This window comes from Macrobrachium nipponense, chromosome 3, assembly GCF_015104395.2.
Source record: "Macrobrachium nipponense isolate FS-2020 chromosome 3, ASM1510439v2, whole genome shotgun sequence".
Taxonomy (NCBI): domain Eukaryota; kingdom Metazoa; phylum Arthropoda; class Malacostraca; order Decapoda; family Palaemonidae; genus Macrobrachium; species Macrobrachium nipponense.
Window position 1 is genome coordinate 122270686 of NC_087202.1, and position 23678 is coordinate 122294363.

General features: G+C 38.3%; 1 protein-coding gene across 1 annotated transcript in view; it reads right to left on the reverse strand.

The window, feature by feature from the left end:
• Positions 1-23678, reverse strand: part of LOC135222018 (uncharacterized) — a 366510-nt gene that overhangs the window by 243521 nt on the left and 99311 nt on the right. Inside the window, 3 exon segments of the mRNA XM_064260144.1 lie at positions 17968-18025; positions 18318-18435; positions 23309-23353. Of these exon segments, the coding sequence (XP_064116214.1) occupies positions 17968-18025; positions 18318-18435; positions 23309-23353 (221 nt within the window).

Consider the following 23678-nt stretch of genomic DNA (forward strand, 5'->3'; position numbering starts at 1 on the left):
ATATATATATATATATATATATATATATACTATAAAATCACAAAAGTAAGCACGTGATTTTGTTTAACAGCAAAAGCCACAGGAAAATTTTTAAAAATGATGAAAAGACAGAGTGCCACTCTGTCTTTTCATTTTTAAAAATTTTCCCTGTGGCTTTTGCTATATATATATATATATATATATATATATATATATTTATATATATATATATATATATATATATATATAATATATCACCGCAATAAGATTATAAACCGCTAGACATCAAATCTTCCGTAATTATAATAAGGTTTAGGACTACTTCAACTGAGAAATTCCAACAACATTTTCTCTCTCTCTCTCTCTCTCTTCTCTCTTTCTCTCTCTCTCTTCCTCTATATATATATATATATATATATATATATACTATATATATATATATATATATAATATAATATTAAATATATATATACAAAGGCTAAGTGTGGCCTACAATACATAAGAAAGAGTCCTCCACATCCAAAGAAGTTCAAAATAAAAGTGGAGTCACTAAAATGGCAAAAATAACAGAGACGAAGAACGAGAGGATAGATAACCCAGAAAGAAAAGAGAGGGGTTAGAATAAGCACCGAAAACAAATGCTTCAGATCCACTTTGGCGCCTCTTAACAAGTTTCCTCTCTGACCCGCATATACGATGCCGCACCTCTGTTTGGGAGGGGAAACTCTTGAGACCTCCTCCATAAACCCGGGAGCTTTAAGACCCTCGGCGCAAAACATTCGTCTGATTTGGGAGGAAGGATCTTTTAAGTTTATTAATAGAGCGTACGTCAATCGTTGGCGGTCTCCTTTGTGAATGCGGCCAGTCAGTTGTACAAGGAATGAAGGGACTTGTAGTACAGCTGTCAAGCGTGCTTGTTGTGCCTACACGAGTGACCTCTTTTGTCAGAAAAAGCGAAATGAATATCTTTATTTTTCCTTCTCTTTCAATGTCATTCATTTTGTCTTGCTGTTCCTTAAAAAAATGTGTGTTTATGTGATAAGAAATGAAGACAATTCTGAACATATCTAGCAAATCTTACAGAATGCTCTTGTCTGTAGAGTGTAAACTCAGAAAAAAACGATAAAAGGCATTTGCATCCGACCATAGGAAACAGGAAGCAACACTGATGAGACAGACATCGGAAATTTGAGAAAAAAGAAATGAAAAAAAAAAAATGATTGCAATATTCAATGTCATCATCATCACCATCATCATCATCATCATCTGCTTCAAAAACGACACGGCAGAGTCTCACGACCGCAAGTGTCACAGCCCACAAGCAAAGAATACCTGCAGAGAGAGAGAGAGAGAGAGAGAGAGAGAGAGAGAGAGAGAGAGAGAGAGAGAGAGAGTAGAGAAGAACAGCCATAAAAAAAAACAAAGACGATTTTGTTAAACGCCGTGCACTTGACCCCAGGGAACCGAGGGAAAACAGAGGCAATTATGACTACTGCCTCTATTCCTCCTCCTCCTCCTCCTCCTCCTCCTCCTCCTCCTCCCAGACAGACTCCTAAGTCCAAACCACTAACATTGAACTCCAGCAATTCCCGGTTGGAAAAGCACGCGCCCCGCAACATTGACCCCGCCCACCTTTTCCTCCCACAGAGACCTCCAGGAATTTTCCAGGTGTGACACCGTGTGTGTGTGTGTGTGTGTGTATTCGTTGGTGTGCGTGCGATACAATACCTGTATACAAAACAGCCGTGGGATATTATAGTGTCTCTACACTGATTCCATTTAAGGACGCTAATATTACTGATTTAATCTAAGGATGCTAATATTACCGGCGAAATTAAAAAGCAGCCAAAAATTGAATGACGTATTTCACGTTTTCACATCTGGAAAACGATACCCCCGGAACAATTCGACCTTCAAACACTATATTCCTCCACTTTCAGTCACTGATAATCAGGCTCCCTCAGAGCCTAAAAAAAAGAGGGCAGAAGATCCTAAAAATAGCAACAAACTTATTAAATAGTACTGGATACACAAACGCTCAGGGAAAGGTAATGAATGATGACATGACCTCCTTGAACAATACGAGATGTGACCTTGACAGCGAATTAGGGTGGGCGGGGGTTTGGGGGAGGTGTGTAACCCAACGAAGGCTTTGGCACTTGAACAATTATTCTATAACAATGAGGGGCCTCCTTGGTTGCAACAGGAAACCGGAAAATAGTAGAATAGTGAGACGCTAATGACTATTTATGAAGGTCTCCGCGTTTAGGCTTCACGGGTTTAATAAAGTAAAGAGAGGAATTGACATACAGCATCAGCGCGCAGGCGCGCACGTAGTCGAGATATTGCGAGGGATATTTCCATTCTTCTCTCTCTCTCTCCTTTATATTACTCTGCGAAAATGTCTCACTGACAACAATGAAAAGAAGGAAGCAGAAGTGGACAACAAGAACTTCAGAATTTGCATAGGTCAAACCTTTTCTTAGTACATAATACGTCCTGTTTGGAGCAGGTATTTTTATTTTTTTATTTTTTTATTTTTTTTTTTTTCAGGAAAAAGGGTCCCCTTCAGTTTAAGGTCTTGCGCAGTTAACCAAATTTTCTAGGCACACATATGAGCGAAGGGATGAAAGCGATATGAAGAATCGATAGAGAGAGAGAGAGAGAGAGAGAGAGAGAGAGAGAGAGAAATATTCAACTCTGTCCCTTTTACCCTGGCTGCGACCCACCACTGTCTAATAACTGACAGGTGCACAAACCATATTTGGGAGCAACAGAAACTCAACGCATTTTTAACGCAACAGGCTTATTCGCGTCCCCCCTATTTTCTCCGTGGGATCGAACTTGTGTTTGCGGCTGATGAGGCAGTGATGACAAACGCTTGGGAATATATATATATATATATATATATATATATATATATATATATATATTATATATATATATATATATATATGTGTGTGTGTGTGTGTGTGTGTGTGTGTGTGTGTGTGTGTGTGTGTATAATTTTTTTAATTGATAAAGATATTTCTATATAGTTCATATACACCAAATCTGAATAAAAAGGTGAGAACATTAGCGGAAGAGGTCTGCTTAAGATGACGGAAGGCACCTCTACAATAAAAATATAACTTCCTCTCTCTCTCTCTCTCTCTCTCTCTCTCTCTCTCTCTCTCTCTCATACCAATCATAGGAAGATGGAGAATGCAATCAACAAAGACAAGCACTGATCGTACAAAGCCGAAAAAACAAATCTAAAAAAAACACAATGCCACGGCTTTTTCAAAACTTCTGCAACTTCTTTCAGAAAGGTCATCCGCGACGTTTCCCATTAGTCCCTGACCTCTGCTGCCCGCCTTGGATGAAATACGATCGACCTGAGACGTCAACTTTGGGGAACACTGAGTGCCCCGTCATAAAACACTGCGTGTTGTCCCTATCAGCTCGTGGGGTCGGAAGTCAATAGCCGAAAAACAACTCAGTGCGTCAAGGAATCTAGGTCACAGGCATCAGGAGAGAGAGAGAGAGAGAGAGAGAGAGAGAGAGAGAGAGAGAGAGAGAGAGAGAGGATACTTTACTATGACACCTTCCGCCAACATAAAAAAAAATCAATGATGCAGAAAAACTTTTTCTTTCGAAATTCACATTCAAAATGTTCTGTGACCTGAAGAGAGAGAGGGAGAGAGAGAGAGAGAGAGAGAGAGAGAGAGAGAGAGAGAGAGAGAGAAGAAACTTTCCTATTTCACCTCCCGTCAAAATAAAGAAAAAAAATCGCAGTGATGCAGAAACCCTTTTTAGATTCGCCTTCAAAATGTTGTCTGACTTGACGTATGAAGGCTTCTCCTTGCCCTCTGCGCCTGTGCAAACTTTTGCTTTGCAATAAAAAAAAAAGAAAAAGAAAAAAAGAAAGATACGCCTCGCCTGATGACTATCTTTTTTTTAAAGGGACGTCCAGGAAGTTTCACTTATATATAAAGAATAATAAGTGTCAGATGTTTTTATCTGTTTGGTATTAGCTTCAGTGAAATGAACTACACGACAAACTGAGGCGAAAAGACCAATTACAAGAAACGAAGGCAAAAACAGACTCAAATTACAGGAGAGAGAGAGAGAGAGAGAGAGAGAGAGAGAGAGAGAGAGAGAGAGAGAGAGGAGGGGGTGGGGAATTAAGTAATTTTAAATTTATAACAATTAAAAATGGAGTTTCCTCTCTGATACATTACTCTGACAATGGCCATTTTGCTGATCGTATGCTTATTGAAGATTCCCAAAGAACGGCTGTTATCTGAATTGCTTTAAAAAAAAGAAAGACTTACTATCCTTCATTATATTGATAAACATTCAGAGCACCCTTATCACAAAGGAGCTTGGATATATATTCTTTAATGATCTTGCATATACATACGCAAACACACACAAACTCAAGTTATAAAGATCTTATCTTTGCTCGTGTGAAAAAACACTCTACGGCAGAGAAGCGCCTGTTTTCAGCGCTTTATTAAGAAGCTAATAACTACTTCCGTTATATAATGACCCGCGTGTTAATAACCCGCACTGATAACCATCATTAACGCTAATTGGAGAACCCAGGTACAAGTTCATCTCTGGTTATGTATGAAGTCCTCAATGCTCTTCTTCTAGACGGTGCAGGTTTTTCTGTTGCTGAGCGAATCCTGATTTGTACAAATGAAAGCTGAGTTATTTGTTTTTTAATTTCATTTAAAGGTTATTGATCGAAATACCAGAGAATACACGCGAACTATACCTACACACACACACACATACATCATAATATATATATTATATATATATATATATATATATATATATATATATATATATATATATATATATATATTATATATATATACAGTAGAACCATCGGAATATAAAAATATATGACGAAGTGTACTGAGCGCTCTCATAACCAGCACACTTCAGGGTACAAGGTCAATGAGAAATGGGAATTTGCAGAAGAAACTTGGCAAAAAAAAAAAAGGGAAAATTGCAGTCGCCAACAAAGAAAACATCAGTAACATATACTGCAAGAGGTGAGTAAAACTCACTGCCCGCTAGAGAGAGAGAGAGAGAGAGAGAGAGAGTAGAATTTCTCAAGATGTAATACATTATTGGTTCACAACGTGACTATTCTCCAGACTAAGCAGATGATGTGTTCATGTGGTTTCATGGACAGAAATAGCAAGTTAAAAAATATAAAATAAATCATTCATCGGATTAAACAGAATAATGAACGATTTGAAACACGAAATGTCTTAAAGCAGTATTGCCACAGAAAACGTTAATTATATCTTGTACTCAATTTATCGTGTGAGAATTTAAAAGCCTAGCTCTGCCATTTTTTGTTTTGTTTTGTAAACTGCACCTTTATGTTGTTAATCAAACTGTGGAGAGATAAAATGTCACGAAACCAGTAATACTTATTATATCGCAGAATGTCATTATTACTTATATATTTCAGCCTCTGTTGTACTTTATACCATCACTTACGAAAGCGTAAGAGACGTAGCAAAAAAAAAAAAAAAAAAAAAAAAAGTAAAAAATGCGCCCAAGTTTCTTCGGTGCATTCGAGTTTTCTCTACAGCGTATAATGCTATATGAAACTCTAAGCTGCAACCCATGAAATTTCCAGCCACGGCCCAGTGGTGACCTGTGTTGTTGGCATCTATAACGATGCCAGATGCACGAACATGGCTATCTTTAACCATAAATAAAACACGTGAGAACTGCGGCGAAGTTTTTTTCGGCGCAGTCGAGTTTCCTGTACAGCATATAATACTAAGGCCACCGAAAATCTTTAGGTGGTCCCAACTCCCAATAATGCTGTGTGGACCGCGACCCATGAAACTTTCAGCCATGGTCCGGAGTAACTTTATCCTTAAATAGAATCAAAATTACCGAGGCTAGAGGGCTGCAATTTGGTATGTTTGGTGACTGGAGGGTGGATGCCCAACATACCAATTTGCAGCCCTCTAGCCTCGGCAGTTTTCAAGATCAGAGTTCGGACAAAAAAGTACAGACGGACGGATAACTAGCCATCTCAACAGAAGAGATTATTACACAGAATATTTCAGCCGCTGACGTACTTACGTCGTCACATCAAGTTTAAGAGACGTAGCGAAAAGAATAAAAGAAAGAACGAAAGAACATTAAAGAGGGCTAACTCGTAAAACAATCAAAGTGATCTTGTATCCCCCCCCCCCCCCCCCCCCCCCCACACACACCGCCACCCCCTCCCAAAAAAGGCCAACTTTACTTGATCATCCTCGTCTCTCTCACAAGAGACTGGGTCACGGTCGCATATTTGATCATCTCCTTGGATGAACACTGAACAACCACAAATTCACTATAACTTTTTGTTCCTAAAGCGTACAGAGTTCTCACAGCCTTGTGGGGTGTTGGGTGGGGGGTGGGGGAGCCATCATTCACTCGCTGACTTGACAGAGTATCTGACAGATTGTGTCTACGGGGAAGTTTCATTGTTCAGATGGGAAGACGTCAGTTACAAGAGCCAGAGTAGAGAGGCTGTTATTGATTAGCAAAAACCTATATCAGGAAAGATCTGCCTAGGCTATCCAACACACAGACTGAGAATCTATTGTAGCCAATTAAAGAAAGTCGAAATATATTCAAAACGTAAACGAAAATCTGTAATCCATAATGTGATTTCTTCATGAGAGAGAGAGAGAGAGAGAGAGAGAGAGAGAGAGAGAGAGAGAGAGAGAGAGGGGGATGGTTGGGGGCTACTGACATGGCAAAACTCCGCCCTCGAAAGAAGCAACAATACACATGAATTAAAGAGAAAAAGCAAAACCTCATAAAAGTAGAAAATTTCAGAAAAAAATTGAAAGTGGTGGACAGAAAGAAAAACCAAGAGATAAAATAATGAATCCTCTTATGCAATCCCTTCACAAATCAACGAGATAAGCAGCGCATTTTCTATGAGAATATGACGCAACCCCTCTTATTCCTTTTACTGTGCCTCCGTTCATAATATCTTTATTCCTCAATGTTGCTTCCCATCCTCTCCCAACAATTATTTCACAGTGTAACTGAAAGGTTTTCCTCCTTTTACCTTTGGAATCTTTTCATTTTAAATTTCTCCTTCAGGAGTAAACGAACTCGAAGAAAACGAATGAAAGTAAGTAAGGGATCCTGATGCTGAATATCTTCACTTCTCTCTCCTGACCACTTGACAATCTCTAGTTCAGCTTTGTGGTGAAACTTGGAAAATTCTTGTGAATATTGGAAGGGGATGTAGAAATTAAGGCCAGAGCTCAAGCGCTGGGACCTATGAGGCCATTCTGTGTTGAATGGGAAACTGACAGTGGAAAGGTTTGAAAGGTGTAACAGGAGGAAAACCTCAAAGCAGTTGCACTATGAAACAATTGCTAAGAGATGGTGGATAGCAAGATGGAAGAAAGGGAATATGAAAAGGGGTACAGTAAAATGAATGAGATGGGCTGCAGCTAGTGGGATACTGCAAATAACCTTGAAACCTTAAGTAATGCCTACAGTGCACCGCGTGAGGTGCACTTACAGCACTATACCCCTACTCGGAAATATGTGACTATTTTACTAAATTACAAAGCAGTTGAAGACCCGAAATCAAAAGTAAGGACAAATATTTTTTACTCAATTCGAATACAGAGTACTCTGTCAGCAAAAACTATGTCTGTTTCAAATAACTGCCATATTTTGAGCTGCGTTGTTCTGATTCCTATTTGCGTTCGAACTCATTTTTGAAGTCACCTCTAGACTGGCAAACCCAGACATTCGAAAAATAAAAAAGACCCAGAGTCATGGAGTACTGAAAAGTTCCAAAACACCAACTATTTTTACCTCGACTTGAATTCTGTCTAGTTCCCCAGAAATTTAACGACAAAAAGTATCATTATTGTTGAGACACTAAAAAGGAGTATTTGAAGCAGATTAATTTCCTTCAGTCAATATCTATTAAAAAAGACGCGATCGGATGAATCAGGCTTGCTCCACAATTCTATGAAAAACAATTCTGTAATGAAGCTAAATTTGTTTAAGAAGGTTTGGCCTCTCTTTTTAGATTTATATTCTGTGCCTTATTGTGCGTTGACCACTTTTATGTTCGTCAACTGACCATTCTTTTACGACGCTAACCTGACTGTGCTTTCAAGTCCAGTCAAACTTTACTGCTTGTTTAGCAACAGCCCCAAGTTTATTGCCGGGCGCGCCCATGAACCATTTGATAGCTAATAAATATTTGTTTTTGTATGCTCTTTACTGGGGTGGGGGTGGGGGAGGGGTAGGGGAAGGCTCCACTTAGACCCTACATTCCACTCACTTTTAGTAGTCATTACTTGTTCTAAATGAAGTCAAAATGGACCAGGTAAATAACCTGTATGTCAATGGAAATAGGCCTTGGAAAACAGAAGCTTCTAAGATATATATATATATATATATAATTATATATATATATATAGTATATATATATATATAATATATATATAGATATATATATATGTATATATATATATATATATATAGTAGAAAAATAATATAGGAAAATCAAACGGGACATGTAGGAAAGCACAACACAAACACACACACACACACTGAGAGTTACGAGTTACAAGGAGTTACAAGGCTTAGGATGTCTCAAAGACTTGTTAGTCCATCTTTAGAGGAGACATCGTATGCTCACTTAACTGCAGAGCAGGTTTTACTGTGCATTCACAGTGTCTTAATGACTTTTGTCTGGCTTTCTTTTAAACTCTTCCCCACTGTTGCTGTTTACAACTTTCTGGTGGCAGTTCATTCCATGTGTCACATAACTTGTATGCGAAGAAGTTCCCGCAATGAGATGTGTTGTAACTCTTCAGCTCTAGTTTCCATCCATTACTTCTTGTCTGGTTTTCGGTTAACGTAAATAGGTTACCTGAGAGAGAGAGAGAGAGAGAGAGAGAGAGAGAGAGAGGAGAGAGAGACGAATAACAAAGAGGAACAACAAGAGGAAGGACAGGGCTGAAAGTGATAGGAGTCACAGTTCAAGTCTGATTCGGAGACTTAGGCTATGACGGTTACCTAGACAGTCGATCTCAGTTGCTTGAAAAAAGGAAGTTCTATCAACCTCATTCCAACAGATCATTGTATTTTAGAACTGGATGTCATTTCTTTCTACTCTGGCACCTTCATAGTTATTTGTTTTTCTTGTTTGATAAGTGGGCTCTCTTCTCTATATATTTCACTCAAGTTCCTCTTAATTCTTCCCTAATGAACATCATAATATTCTTTGGAAGCTTGAATTTCAAGTCAGTGGCCCCCTGGGTGGATCTGTTCCATATAAAAGCAGGGAATTTAATCTGTTTATGCTTATACCATACACGCATGCTGAAAGCCATTCTTCATTAGAGTATATTTCAAATAAGAAAAAATCTTTTTTCCATCTAAATGATCCCACAAGAATTCTTTACAACTCTAACAAAGGAGCCGAGAAGTTCCCTTCTCCCCACTGAAGGATTTGAAAGGATATATCATAGCCCAGATATGAGAGGGCTCCTCTCTCCAAACCAAAGAATTCTACAGATAACCCCCTTTTTAAGCGCACAATGGTTGGAGGGGTTTCCCTCATCATGTTTAAATGATTCAAGAAGAATCCTGGAAGACTACCTAAAAGATGCCGGAAGAGTTCAATTAAAATATCTCAAAGATTTTACAGAAATTTTCCATTTGCTGACGCCATGATTTCAAAACTAATACCTACGTCAGATTCGCTCAATCTTTACCCCCTAGGGGTGGTAGTGCCGTCTGTGCACCTCATGTTGTGCACTGTAGGTATTACCTGAGGTTCTTTGCAGTGTCCCTTCCTTAGGCCCCTAGCTGCTGCAACCCCCCTTCGTTCCTTTTACTGTACCTCCGTTCATATTCTCTTTCTTCCATCTTACGTTCCTTAACCCTCTCCTAACACTTGATTCATAATGCAAGTGCTTTGAGGTTTTCCTCCTGTTACGCCTTGCAAACCTCACTAGTATCAATATCCCTTTCAGCGCTGAATGACCTCATAGGTCCTAGCGCTTGGCCTTTGGCTTCTATTCTATATTCTCTTTCGTAAGCTATTTCCTTAGTATTCAGTTTCCTAGTTTTCTTAAAATATGGAACATGATTACGTGCATCAGGTTTTATGGATTATCCATGATCTATTAAAAAAAATAGCCGAGTAAAAAAAAATGCAAAACCAGAGCTGATTCAGGTTACAGCAAAAGATTGGGACGTCAAACAAGACGAAATATCTGTAAAGATCAGTAATACTTTCCTTAGCATAGCTGATAAATACCTCCAGTTCGATCAGGGCCGAGTGTGAAAGTTTCCATATAACTTCATACTCATTTCCTACAATATAGCAATTGCGACGATTTCAAGGCCTTTCTCAATTCCAAAATAAGTGACTGGCACCGAAGTCATTGTAATCCACGCGTCTAAGCGCTGAATAGAATCATAAATAAAGCAAGCTAGGGTCGCCGGGAAGACAATCACCATTGTGTACACAGCGCAGAGGAGCAGAAAATAATAATTCAGCTTTGCAAACAACAGTTGATTGACGGTAACTTATAGTACAAGCAGAACCAAACAACGGAACAGCGCCATTGTCTCAGCAATAAGACGCAGACAAAACAACATGACTGATGGGATTCTGGCAGTCTGACTGTGCAAGGTGAAAGGACAGTCAGTCAGGACAGACAGATGTGCGTGCACGGTCCAAAGGAAGGAGAAAGAAGAGACCTCGTTGACGCGCATGGGAGGCGAGGTCACAGGAACCCGAGACCTGTACTTTGGATGAGAAACTATAAATCTATGCCGTGTCACCAGGCCGGGGGACCAGAGCTTCTGTGCAATTTCGTTCAAGGTGTAATCACTCTATGACTGTGATTCGGTTTATAGTTTTTGCAACTTTTCCAGTGTCGTTATGTATATAAAAAAGATAAAAAAAAAATTGATGATCTAATATTTGCAAAAGCCTCCAACAGGGGAACTTTGTGATTTATTTTTTTAATCTTTAATTATCAAAATACAATTACATCCCAATAATTTACATTATTTGGATAATTCTGTTAATACAAAAATATAAATATAAACGCTAAATAACATAGAAAACTACAGATCAAGGAAATAATAATATAAATTGTGAAACAATGTTCTAAGTTTTTTTATATGTAAACACAAAGGGTCAAACACGTTTGACGCAAGATGACGACCTGCTTCTGTTTCAATCCTTAAATTGTGAATCAATTTTGCATCCAATTATTATCATTATCATTAATCGTATTAATACTATAAGTGCACACAGGGAGTCTGTTGCTTTGTCAACTCATCGCTCACAGCATCCTCCGCATTTTTCTCAAGACTTTCAAACTGAATTTCGGATACCAAACGGAACCCTGATGGGAAACGGTGGAAAACCCAAATCCCAACCACATCACTTAAACCCCCTTCTCCCCCCTCCCAACCACTCCCGAGGAGAAGAAACAAATAATAAAAAAAAAAAAACAGAAAACAGTCGATTAGGTCATTTATAACTTTTTTGAAAACACAATCGATCGTGGTGATGGAGCTTGGTCAGATTTTTTCATCAGTCCAAAATTTAAATTATTATTACTGTTCTTAGGAGTAAATTTTACCTTTGCAATAAATACTTTCCAGTTGTTAGTACTATTATTATTATTATTATTATTATTATTATTCTTATTGATTATTATTATTTCACTTAAGTTTTCGCGATGTGCCAGAGAAACCGAATCGAAATTCACAGAGAGATCATTAAGGTAAAAATATATTAAAAGAAGAAGACAAAACATACAAGCGAGCTCACCGCAAGAAGCAAACAGAAAGCGGCCACCTGAAAACCGTTCTGTAAAAGTGAGGACTGCTGAGCAGCGGACTGCACGTGAATAGCGGGAAGGGATAATCAAGACTTGGGTGGATAATAAGCTTAAAGGATTACCTTCGCGGGACGGCCTCTCGATTGACGTCAAATCTAATTGACTCCAAACATTACCAAGCGGCAATTAAGGTGACATAATGGCTCGTATTAGCGTGATGACATGAAATCACAAACGACCCTGACAACCAGAGGGAATCATGACGGGGCATTTCTCTCTCTCTCTCTCTCTCTCTCTCTCTCTCTCTCTCTCTCTCTCTCTGTGGCCTGTCGCGTTTCGACAAACGAATATAAACAAGTCAATATAGTCAATGTTCTAAGACTGAAGATGAACCCAAGGAAGGGTTCGAAAGCTTTGTAAAGGGTTTTTATATTATACACGAACTCGCCTTTTTTTTTTATTTTTTACTCCCCCCCCCCCCCCACATTTTTTTTGTTATATGGTACCATCTCTCGCGAGAAGAGTTTTTCCCAAATATATTCAATATTAAAGATGAAAGTCAAACTGAAAGGATGGCATCCAATTGATAACTATGTTCTATGGTTAGGCAAAAAACAACTAGAAATCTATAACTTCAACGACAAAATACTACTCAGTATTCTTGGGAGCACACACACGTCAACACTATACCCAATTTCCAAGGTACCTTATTATAAGCAAAAAAATCAAACAGAGACAAGTAATGTATAATATATATATCTATGTATATATATATATATATCTAAGATATATAATATATATATATATATATATATAATATCATATATATATATATATATATATATATATAGATATCCTATATAATTATAAGTATATACCAGCCGGCGGGCAACCGGTCGAGCAACTTCTTATTAAAACAACCCAATATGATTTCTTTTATATATGCCACATATATACAATTGTTAGTTAGATACACATGGTCATACATTCCACATGTAAAAACATATAGTACTTAAAATATGTGGCTGGATATCCGGATCAAAACTGTACCCGGCCAAAAACCGTCCCCTATAAAATCTTGTTTGAACCATAATATCATCATTATATCTCATCGTAGAAGTTAAGTAAGAGCATATTTGGATTCCTTGTGAAAAGTTGAAACAGTTCTCTCTTTTTTTTCTCCACGAATAATAATAAGGAAGTTAGCATGGCCGGATATCCGGATCAAAACTGCACCCGGCTGAAAACCCTCCCCTATAAACTCTACATAAATGGCACGACTGTGATTCAATTCGGTCCAGGAGTTTCGTCTTCCATAGTGAACTACATACATACATAGTCCGACTGCCAGCTTTATATATAAGATATATATTAACATACATATATATATATATATAATATATATATATATATATATATATATATATATATTTAATATACTTATGTAAATCTATAACATAAATATCCTTAAGACATAACAGCCAAACAGAGATCGCAAGGCAGACTTCAGTTTTCATGAGAATTCTATTCCGAAAAGATAAACGGCAAAATGAAATACAACGAGATTGAAGATAAATGAGATGGAAAAAAACTCCCTTGCCGACGGACTTCACTAGACTGATCGAGATCCCACACTTAAACAAAACGAGACCCACGACGCCACAGAAAACCGAAACAACGAACACGAGGAAGAGAAAAAGTGGGTTTAAGTGTTGTTGAGGGCGAGGTTAGGTGTTGGGGGTTAAGAAAATGACAAAAAGTAGGATGTAAATAAAAACAAAAAAGTTTCGCCATTGAGAGAGTCTGCGGTGGCTCGACAGAGAGAGAGAGAGAGAGAGAGAGAGAGAGAGAGAGAGAGAGAGAGAGAGAGAGAGAGGTATATATTGGGAGACGTAATGACTAAGGTCACAGCGAGGTCAGAGGTCGGCATCAAGGCTGAGAGTTACCTGGGTAAGGATTGCGGTCAGGAAAAAAAAAAATAAAAATGAATAAAAACATTGTCGAGCTGAATGAATATATATGTCTTTGTGCTACTGTCTATACGATTCTAATAATTCCTCGTCGAATGCACAATATCAACTTCGTGAATATAAATGGGTTAACCTATAGGTGCGTGGAAATTTGCAGGTAGAAACTTCCCCAAACATTTACTATATTTATACACACAGACACACAGACACACACACACACACACACACATATATAATATATATATATATATATATATATATATATATATATATATTATATATATATATATATATATATATATATATATAATGCTGGTTTTCAGGCGTTTCAAAATGTTGTACCTACCGTATCTCTATGAATGAACAATTAATTTATTATACGTTATTTGGCATAGTATTATTCTGTAAGAAATACCATATTGGAACGAGAACCTTGTGCGCGTATTATCATTCATCTTTACAGTTTCGCCTGTAAGAAAAACAGGAATATTATAGATAGATAGGACAACAAGCTCAATTAGAATGCTACTCGAATATCAATCATTTACGGTATGATAAAGGAAGGTTCAAATTGCCTACAATCTCTTAGTTATCCGGAAGCCGCTGAAGGGATGCTCAAAAGATCAAAGAATGTATGTCGACTCCAAAAAGTTCCTGGTATTTATATGCATTTTTACCACTAGTACTATTATTATTATTATAATTCCTGCTGCTATGTATGTGTTGTCATCTTATTGTTACTACTATTATTCAACCTCAGACGAGCGCTCCTTTGGGAGAGGTTATCACCTTTTCTTTTGTCTATTTCTTATATAAATGTAATGTTTTTTTATATATATTTACTCCAATGTTTTCAAGCCCAGTACAACTCATGACAGTTTTCCTAGTATGTGACTCCGCCCTTTCGGGTGTCCTCTATACGTGTCTTTTACTGGTGCTACGCCGCCTCAGAGAGTTGGGGGAAGAGCCGGGGGGGGTGGTTGTCCAACAAACTAGCTCTCACGAGGCACAATTCAAAATTCAAAACGTGAGCATTCTCGAAATCTTTCGATCCCATGACGGTTCGTGGATCACTGAATGGAATGGAATGGAAAATTGAGTTTAGGCCACAGGCCCAAGCACAGGGACCTATGAGGTCATTCAGCGCTGGAAAGGAAATTGAGAGTAGGTAGGTCTGGAAGGTGTAGCATGAGGAGAACCTCGTAGTTGCGAGGATGGAAGGAAAGGGAATACAAATGGAGGTACAGTAAAAGGAATGAAAGGGCTTGCAGCTAATGGGCCGAAGGGACGCTGCAAAGAACCTTTAGTAATGCCGACAGTGCACCCCGTGACGTGCTCTGACAGCACTGATCCCCTTCGGAGAATGGGTCACCGAAGAGCCGAAAGCGAGGAAAGACTACGGAAGTCTTTAGCAAATGTAGTCTTTCCACCCAACACCAAACAAAGACTCTCTTTCCACCTTCTCTCCAGCAACGCGGGAGTTTATAGGAAACCAAATTTCCCACAACTGATGGCATTTCTCGTTCCCTGGCCTTGCCATAATCAGTACTGAAGTGCATGATCGTGAACAGCAGTGAAAAGGAAAAACAGGAGACAAAGAAGTGCTTGTAGTGTTGACGTTTGATGTTGCTGTTTAATAACTGCCAAATCTTGTGAAAACAGGAATCTGCTTAATAGCTATGGCAGACAAATCCCTGTCCACCATTTATTATTATCATTATTATTATTATTAGTATTATTAGTATTATCATTCAGAAGATGAAGCCCACCAAAGGGGACATTGAGTTGATAATGAAGCTTCGGAAGAATATTAAGGTGTTCATTTAAGAAGATGCAATACAGAAAAAACAGAGCCGACTTATTAAAAAAGAATCAAAATTTAATAAGTAGATAAATAGATAGGAAATGTATTGAAATACGAGAAGTGACTGAGAGGGAAAGGCCTGTACTTCATTCCACTTCTATCAGTCTCGTGTTCAAAAAGACTCCTAAATAAAGTGCCTGAGAATAATTAGGAGGCCAAACTCCACACCATTACCGTCTCAAGAAAAGAACTGTATAATTCAATGATTCTCCAAGCATCTTCACTACGTATCTTTCTCTCACCAACCAATGAAAGTACTACTGTAGATTTGGAAAAGATCACTGTCGAAATATCTGCCTGAACTTGACATCCCGCGACTTTAAATTTGTCTTGATATTCCCGAGATTTCCAGTCATTAAACAGGTATCCATAAAAGGGATAAATACACAATGATGTGAGTGTTCCCCCGATAACTTATTCAAGTTCTTAGCTTTCACTTGCTACTGGCAAACTCCTTTCGCTCTGTGAAGACGCCTGCCACTGACGCTGTCATTGTTATCTGCCACTTGTATCATTGTACATAAATGAACGTGGGCCACAATCCTATTAAAATAGACGAATAGGAGGACATTTCTGAAGAAGTTACGTTTTGAATATCTTTTGTATGTATATACCATGCCATGGTGACTCGAGTAATTTTATTTTTCTCATTAATCTGTATACTAGGTTTGTTTGTATGGTGTTTTTACGTTGCATGGAACCAGTTCTTATTCAGCAACGGGAGCAACGGTTTTCCGTGACTTCCGAACCACGTCGAGAGTGAACTTCTATCACCAGAAATACACATCTCTAACCCCTCAGTGGAATGCCCGAGAATCGAACTCGCGGCCACCGAGGTGGCAGGCCAAGACCATACCGGTCACGCCACTGAGGCGCTAATCTGTATACTAGGGTATGTATACCCATTTACTTTTCTCAGTGACATATTAGCCCATTATTTAGAAAATGACCACTACAGAGCTGAAGCATTTATGCAGTGCATGCACTGACATACTAACGAGATTGGGTCCCTGGACGCGACCTTGTAAAGATAATTGGACCAGATTGGATTGCAAGATTTTCGTCCCAAAAACCACACTGGGACACGAAGGCGTGTGTGCATGTGATGAAGGAATGTGCTCGCAGCAAACAAATAAGTTCTCGCCAAATTTGCATGAAATTCACAGGGGATTTTATCTTTTATTTTGTTTTTTTAAAGAAGCACCAGTCCTATTTAATAAACAAGAGATGAACAGGACCTTCAAGACAAACCCATGTCGCTAAATTTAGTCATAGCAAGGCCACTTCAACGCCCACCGCCTGCCTCTTCGGAGAGAGAGAGAGAGAGAGAGAAGAGAAACACCACTTCGCCTTGACTTTTTCCTGCGGTGTTGTTTTCCTCTCTCTCTCTCTCAGTCAGAAAGGTCTGCTTTTGCTCCCTCAGTGTATCCCTAGAGAAGACTTCTTCAGAACAACGAATACAAACACCCCATCTTGTTCAGAGGGAAAGGCTGAACGACAAAGAATATTTTGGTCTGTCTATACAGCTCAGTTTCCCTCTAAGTCTCCTGTTTGCCCCTGCTAAATAATGGGTGTTACGGGAATAAAGGAAGCTCTGCCCACCTGAAGCTCTCTCGACAGAACTGGGTGCTCCCTCTTAGCATGTACCGTTAATTCACGTTTGTTTATTTATCTATTTTTTGTTCTCAGCTGGTCTCAATTGAACTTTCACCTCCCGTCGGCTAATAAATATACAAAAAATTATTTACAATTCTTCATTACCACTTTAAACCAGAACGTCGATCTGAAACCTATTAAAAGACACATGAGTATCCAGTATATTAAGTAACTGAAAGATATAAATACTATATATATATATATGTATAACTGAATCACGAAAATATGGAACATGATGAATAAGCAAATAAAGACAAAATCCACGAAGGAAAGAAAACGATGGAGTTCTGCTGCAAGGCCTTTCGATTTCTCGTCCTTTACTTAGCAGAGTCAAGCAAAGGACAAGAAGTTGAAAGGCCTTGAAGAACAACATCGGTTTTGTTTCCTTCGTAGATCTTTTCTTTATTTATATCTATGTATAATATATATACATATATCTCTCCTCTCTCTCTCTATATATATATTATATATATATATTATAATATATATATATACATGCATCTATATAAGTGAGGAGAGAGAGAGAGAGAGAGAGAGAGAGGAGAGAGAGAGAGAGGAAACCGTCGTCCAATAGCCAATACGCTGACGAGAAAAAAAAAAAGGAAAATATAATCTACGGGGTACTCACTCCTGCTTTGACAGCGCTGATGATCTCTGCTCGTAGGGCCTCTCGTTTTTCTTTCTCCCTGAGAGAGAGAGAGAAAAAAAAAACAATTATAATAAAAAGAGAATCATTTAAATCAATCGGCAATAGGAACAAGAAAAATAAAAAGATACTGTCACGTATAAAACAAGACTTGATATTGCACTGTTAATGTAACTTATTATTTTTACTACTATTAATTCAGAGGATGGAACCCATTCAATGAAACAAGTCCACCAAAGGGGTCACTGAATTGAAATTGAAGCTTCCAAAGAATATGATGGTGTTCATGAGGAGGTCAGGGGAAGCACAGAAAGGCGTTCATCAATGTTTACCTGATGATGACGGCGGAGACGTCGATCTCCTCGATGTTTTCGTCGATCTGAGCCCGATTTGCCTTGGCGTCGTGGACCTTCACTTCGGAAGCGTCCACCTCTTCCATCCCACTCGAGTCTGATCGTAGTGAGGGACGGTGGGAGGGAAAATAAGACATTAGAAATGACGTCTGCTAATTCGGCGTCTAGGGATGAATGATGATTGGCTTTTTAAATTTCAAAATGGTCATGATTTAACCGCTAGAGGAACAACGGCAGTCTTCAGTTACAAAGTTTTAAGCTACCGTTTCATTCGTACTGTAAAAAAAAAATAAAAACTCGAAATTCCATAAAATCTTAAAGCTGATGAAGATGAAAAGGGTTCTGTTCATAAAGTTTGACGAGTGACATCAAGGTGGAGATTTCACGACTAACATTGTTCCTCTGGCGGGAAGAACAGAACTACAAATGGTCAGGAAGAAATACAGCATTGTTAGGGCGAAAAAAAAACTAGCTCTTAAGTATAAGGTGAGGGTTCTCCCGTGGTAAAAGAAAAAGCAAGATGATAAGAGGCACAGATTGGAACTGGATAACAGTCTTGGATTACAAACTGTTTCCTGAAATGATAAACCAAACGATAAACAGGTAAGCTGTGGAGGAAATGAAATGTTGAAATAGCAAAGGAGGAAAACTGGTGAAGAGAGCATGATCAAAGAAGTGTGGTGTATTTAATCCGCCATATTCCTACCTGCCAACACAAATTAGACAGGCTATAGGCAGCTTGCACCAAGCACTGACGCTTTAGGAGCAAAAATTCGCATCGTAGAAAAATCAAGTTAAGTTTGCTACTGCTTATGGAAAAGACAAAAAAAACCTATCGGTCCTCGTAAATTTTTTTTTTTTTTTTTTTTTCACAAAATCAATATATCAGGACGTGAGGATCAGAACAACGGAAAAATATACATATAAGAAATGAATGGATGACAGGCTGGAATGTAAGAATAAACAAATAAGTGAGACTCGTCTTAGAAATGCAGAAAAATCCAGTACTGTGGAAGTTTAAGGGAGGAAAAAAGGAAGTTAGATACGTATGAATAACTTATGAAATGATGAGATAAAGAAAAGGATGAAAGGAACAAAGAAAAATGGAAACTAAACAGGAAGGCTTCCTTCTCTCTCTCTCTCTCTCTCTTCTCTCTTCTCTTCTCTCGTCTCTCTCTCTCTCTCTCTCTCTCTCTCTCTCTCTCGACCGCAAAGTGTGACATTATACCAGTTCTTAGTGACATAAGTAACATGAAAATAGAGAGAGACAAGCCGTAAAGCCGGTACTTAAACAATGCAGAGACTGGTTTTAACTTTATATTACCCCACATCTGTCCACACTCACACTGACGCCCAAGTCTCAAGTTTTTCAAATGATGTGACAAGAAAAAAATTAATTTCTTTTTAAATGACGAGACAAAAAAAAAAAAAATCGAAAATTTTTTTTCACTGAAGTCACAAAATATTTTTCTGAATGACGTGACAGAAAAATAAGAATAAACGTTTTCCAGTGATGTGACATAAAAGAAGTATGTTTTTTCAATGTGAAAAAAATAATATATAAACGTTTTTCGAATGACTTGACAAAAATTTAAATAAACTTGTTTCAACGACGGGACAAAAGAATCAGAATAAATGTTTCGAATGGCGCGAAAAAACGTTTTTCAAATTACGTCACCAAAAAAAAGAAAAACAAGGATAAACGTTTTTCAAAAGACGCGACGAAAAAACAAAGAAAAAAGAATGGAAACATGAAAAATGAACGAGAGAATGTAGACAAAATCAATGTAAGTATGCAAAGGAGTAACCATTTCGAAAAGGCGAAAAATGACTAGGCATGAAAGAGAGAAATCCAATGAAATAAAGTTCATGCTGTTGATGAGAGCGTGTTGGTTTAATTAGTCGTTAAACACAAGTACAATGGACCAAGAAATGGACCATGTGCTGACTACAGCGTATTCATACGTACACTACTGCGCATAGTAAACAGTTATTGTCGAGTAGCGTTCGTTAATCAGTTTAGCTAAAGAAAATGGTCTTACGCCAAGACCAATTTTGCGGTGACACATTTCGCACTGTTAGTCCAACATTACTGCTCAAAGTCACTCGTTAGCTGACAGAAAGTGATGCAACCTCTTTTTCTCCGTGTGTTGGACTGTGTCCGGGAGGAGGCTACCTACCAATGCAAAGAGATGAATAAATGGAAAAAATAAATGAAACATTTGGTCACAATGCATGAACATATATATATAGCAACACAATACTGAGGCTGTTGGCAGCTGGTCTCGAATAACTCGGGAACTGATGATTAAGTCGTGGGGAAAAGAAAATTAAGTAATGCCAGTTTATAAGTGGAATAATTGAAATTTGACATAAAGGAACAAGCTATGAACAGCCTCTCGTATTACCACTGTCAAGTCAGTGAATGATGTCGCCCCACATTCTGACGTCTTCAAAAACGCCTCAAAATATGAATATAAAAGTAATTGGTCTATCCTTGATTTTTATTCAAAACAAAAGAAACTTTGATATATAAAAAGAAATTAACGTAATGAATATGAGAAAATTATTTGAACAGAGCAATGCCAGTGATACTTTGAATCACTATTGCAACTCTTCGTTTACCTTCCAGCTGCATAAATAAATTATCAACGTGTAAGCATAAATAGGAGAGCTGTCCCTGAAGAAGAAGAAGAAGAAGAAGAAGAAGAAGAAGAAGAAGAAGAAATGTTTATCATTACCATTCAGAAGATGAACCCTGTTCATATGGAACAAGCCCACCACAGGGGCCTCTGACTTAAAATTCAAGCTTCCAAAGAATATTAAGGGGTTCAATCGAAAGAAGTACCAGAAATGAATGGGAAACACAGAAAGAGATCTGTGGCCTTGAGTTCTGACCGACAACATACCACCTATCGAAGACTCTGCCAGTCCTGAAGCGTGAGGAAACATGTGAATGAAGGACTGCACTGCTGGAATGAATGGCCAAACCATTCTTTAAGAGGGTACAATTTTGGGACTTCAGAAGCGAGACATACCCAAGGCGGACGCAGTGTTATTTTGAAAAGGATCGTATATTATACACTCGAAATGAAGTTGTTTTTTTTTCCTTCTGTGAAATGAAGTATGATAAATGCAAATCTTGACTTCCTAATGATCGAAATGACAAAACAAAACAACTGATACTTTTGGTACATTTCCTTCAGGTTACAGAAGCATTTGCCGAAGGTGAATTTATACTTCATTTTCACTGTGCTTCCTCATAACAAGCTACCAATGACCTACATCGACGAAAAACTGACCGAAGCTCAATTTAAAAAGCATAAATGCAAAATGAAAGTCAAAATGCCTAATAAACCTGACTTAGGGTCATATAACTGAAAAGCTTTCTACTCATTCAGCCTGAAAGTGAATTCTAGTAACAGAACCAATAGGTGACGTTGGGGTAGGATGACATGACATGTGGACATGACTCTAACAGCAACGATCCCGGTGATATAAAGGAAACAGGGCAGATGCTACCTGAGTGGTAAAGAGGCTTCAAAAGTCAATCCCTCCAGTAGGCATTTGACGCAGCAAATGCTGTCAAGGTTCAAGGCAAAAGGAAGCCAATTTCCTCCCAAATTGGGAGGTGAGATTTAAAAAAAAATGACTCGATAAAAGTGGTCAATTCTTTCAGGGAACAGAGGCAGGTCTCATATCCAACTAAGAGAGAGAGAGAGGTGCCATGCTGACACTACTGGAGAAACATTAGGGGAAGTCACGACGAAAGGCGATGCGAAAAAGAAAGGAAAAAGAAAAAAGATAAAGTTAATTCAGTATCACATGCAGCCTATCCTGTTGGGTATTTCTTATCGCATTTTCAAAGATGGTTTTGATTTTTTTTTACCACACTGCTTAAAACGAGCTAATAAGTAAAACTAACAATGAAACTGTGGGGCGATACCATAGCACGATGCGTGACTCGTCAGTGTTTTAATCATTCTAGACGAAGACGGTGTAGGTTGGAAGGCATCTTCTATTGTCATAATCCTCCTTGGTGAGCCGTGTTCAAGCGAACATTCCAAAGACCAAAACACGATAAACAGGTAATACTGGAGAAAGAGAAATCTAATCCGCCGTAGAGTGGAAAGATCGCCCGAGCAGAAGAATGAATTATAGCCAGTGAAACACAAGCTGTTTTTACCAGTAACACAAGATAGATTATGCTAAAAGAAGGCGCCCAAAGTCACGAAGAAGGCGCCGGTGCGGTGTCCCGACAAGATGTTAAGGAAAAAATTAATCAGGAGGTGCCTTCTTATGGTAGGGATTAGACGACAAACACTACGACAAATGGGCTAACCTGAGTACTGAGTACAAAGTGATTCAAAGTGGCACTGAATAAATAGTAGACCGTTCAGCTGCTACAACAGATAACGGAAAACTGCCTGCGATTATTCTCTCGAAGAGAGGGCAAGAGATGGAAAGAGAGAGTTGTCCTGCCATGACACAGAGAGAGAGAGAGAGAGAGAGAGAGAGAGAGAGAGAGAGAGAGAGAGAGAGAGAGAGAGAGAGAGAGAGAGAGAGAGAGAGAGTAGTGAATGCAGGAAACAAGATACTTCTAAACAAGTTTTCTTTTTCTTTTAATAGCGTTGGTCCCTGCATTGTGCACTTCGAAGGGGGTTTTCCGTTTCTGTTAGCTCTGCTGAACGCTGCAAATTAGAATGTTAAGGCTACTCCCAGGCTCCCAAGGTCACAATGGGGTTGATAATGAAAAAAAAAGGCTTCTTCAAATGCATAATAAACAAATATAAAGGAGTGAATGAATAAATGTTAGACATGAAAAGTGTCGTCATTTCTCTCGAGAGTAAAACTGGCAAGCATGAATGACTAACTGAGTGAGTGAGTGAGCGAGCAATGGGGCAGAGACGAGAGCCTGGGAGAGCGAAAGCAGCAGAACACAATCGAATATGAATGGAGTTTTTGTTCACCTTTTTTAACCTGCTTTTTCTTGACAACCTTCTTCTTGTTTTTGCCTAGTTCCACAATTAGACAAAGAAAGACATCATCAGTTAGACAGACTCGTATTATCACATCAAGGTAAAAACACATCTTACTGAAAAAGGCTACAGTGCTGCTCAAAAAAAAAAAAGGCAGAATGAATGAAATATCACTTCAAAACGTAATGTTATGCAGATTACCAAGATTTGAGTTCCTTCTACTGGCTTACTTCTATAGACAACACTTAAATAAATGTAAATATATATACAGTACTACTAATGCCAACACTATTTTCAAATTATCATCATTCAAAAAGGGGAAAATTAAGCAACCGAATAGAAAAACTGCAGTTACATTTGC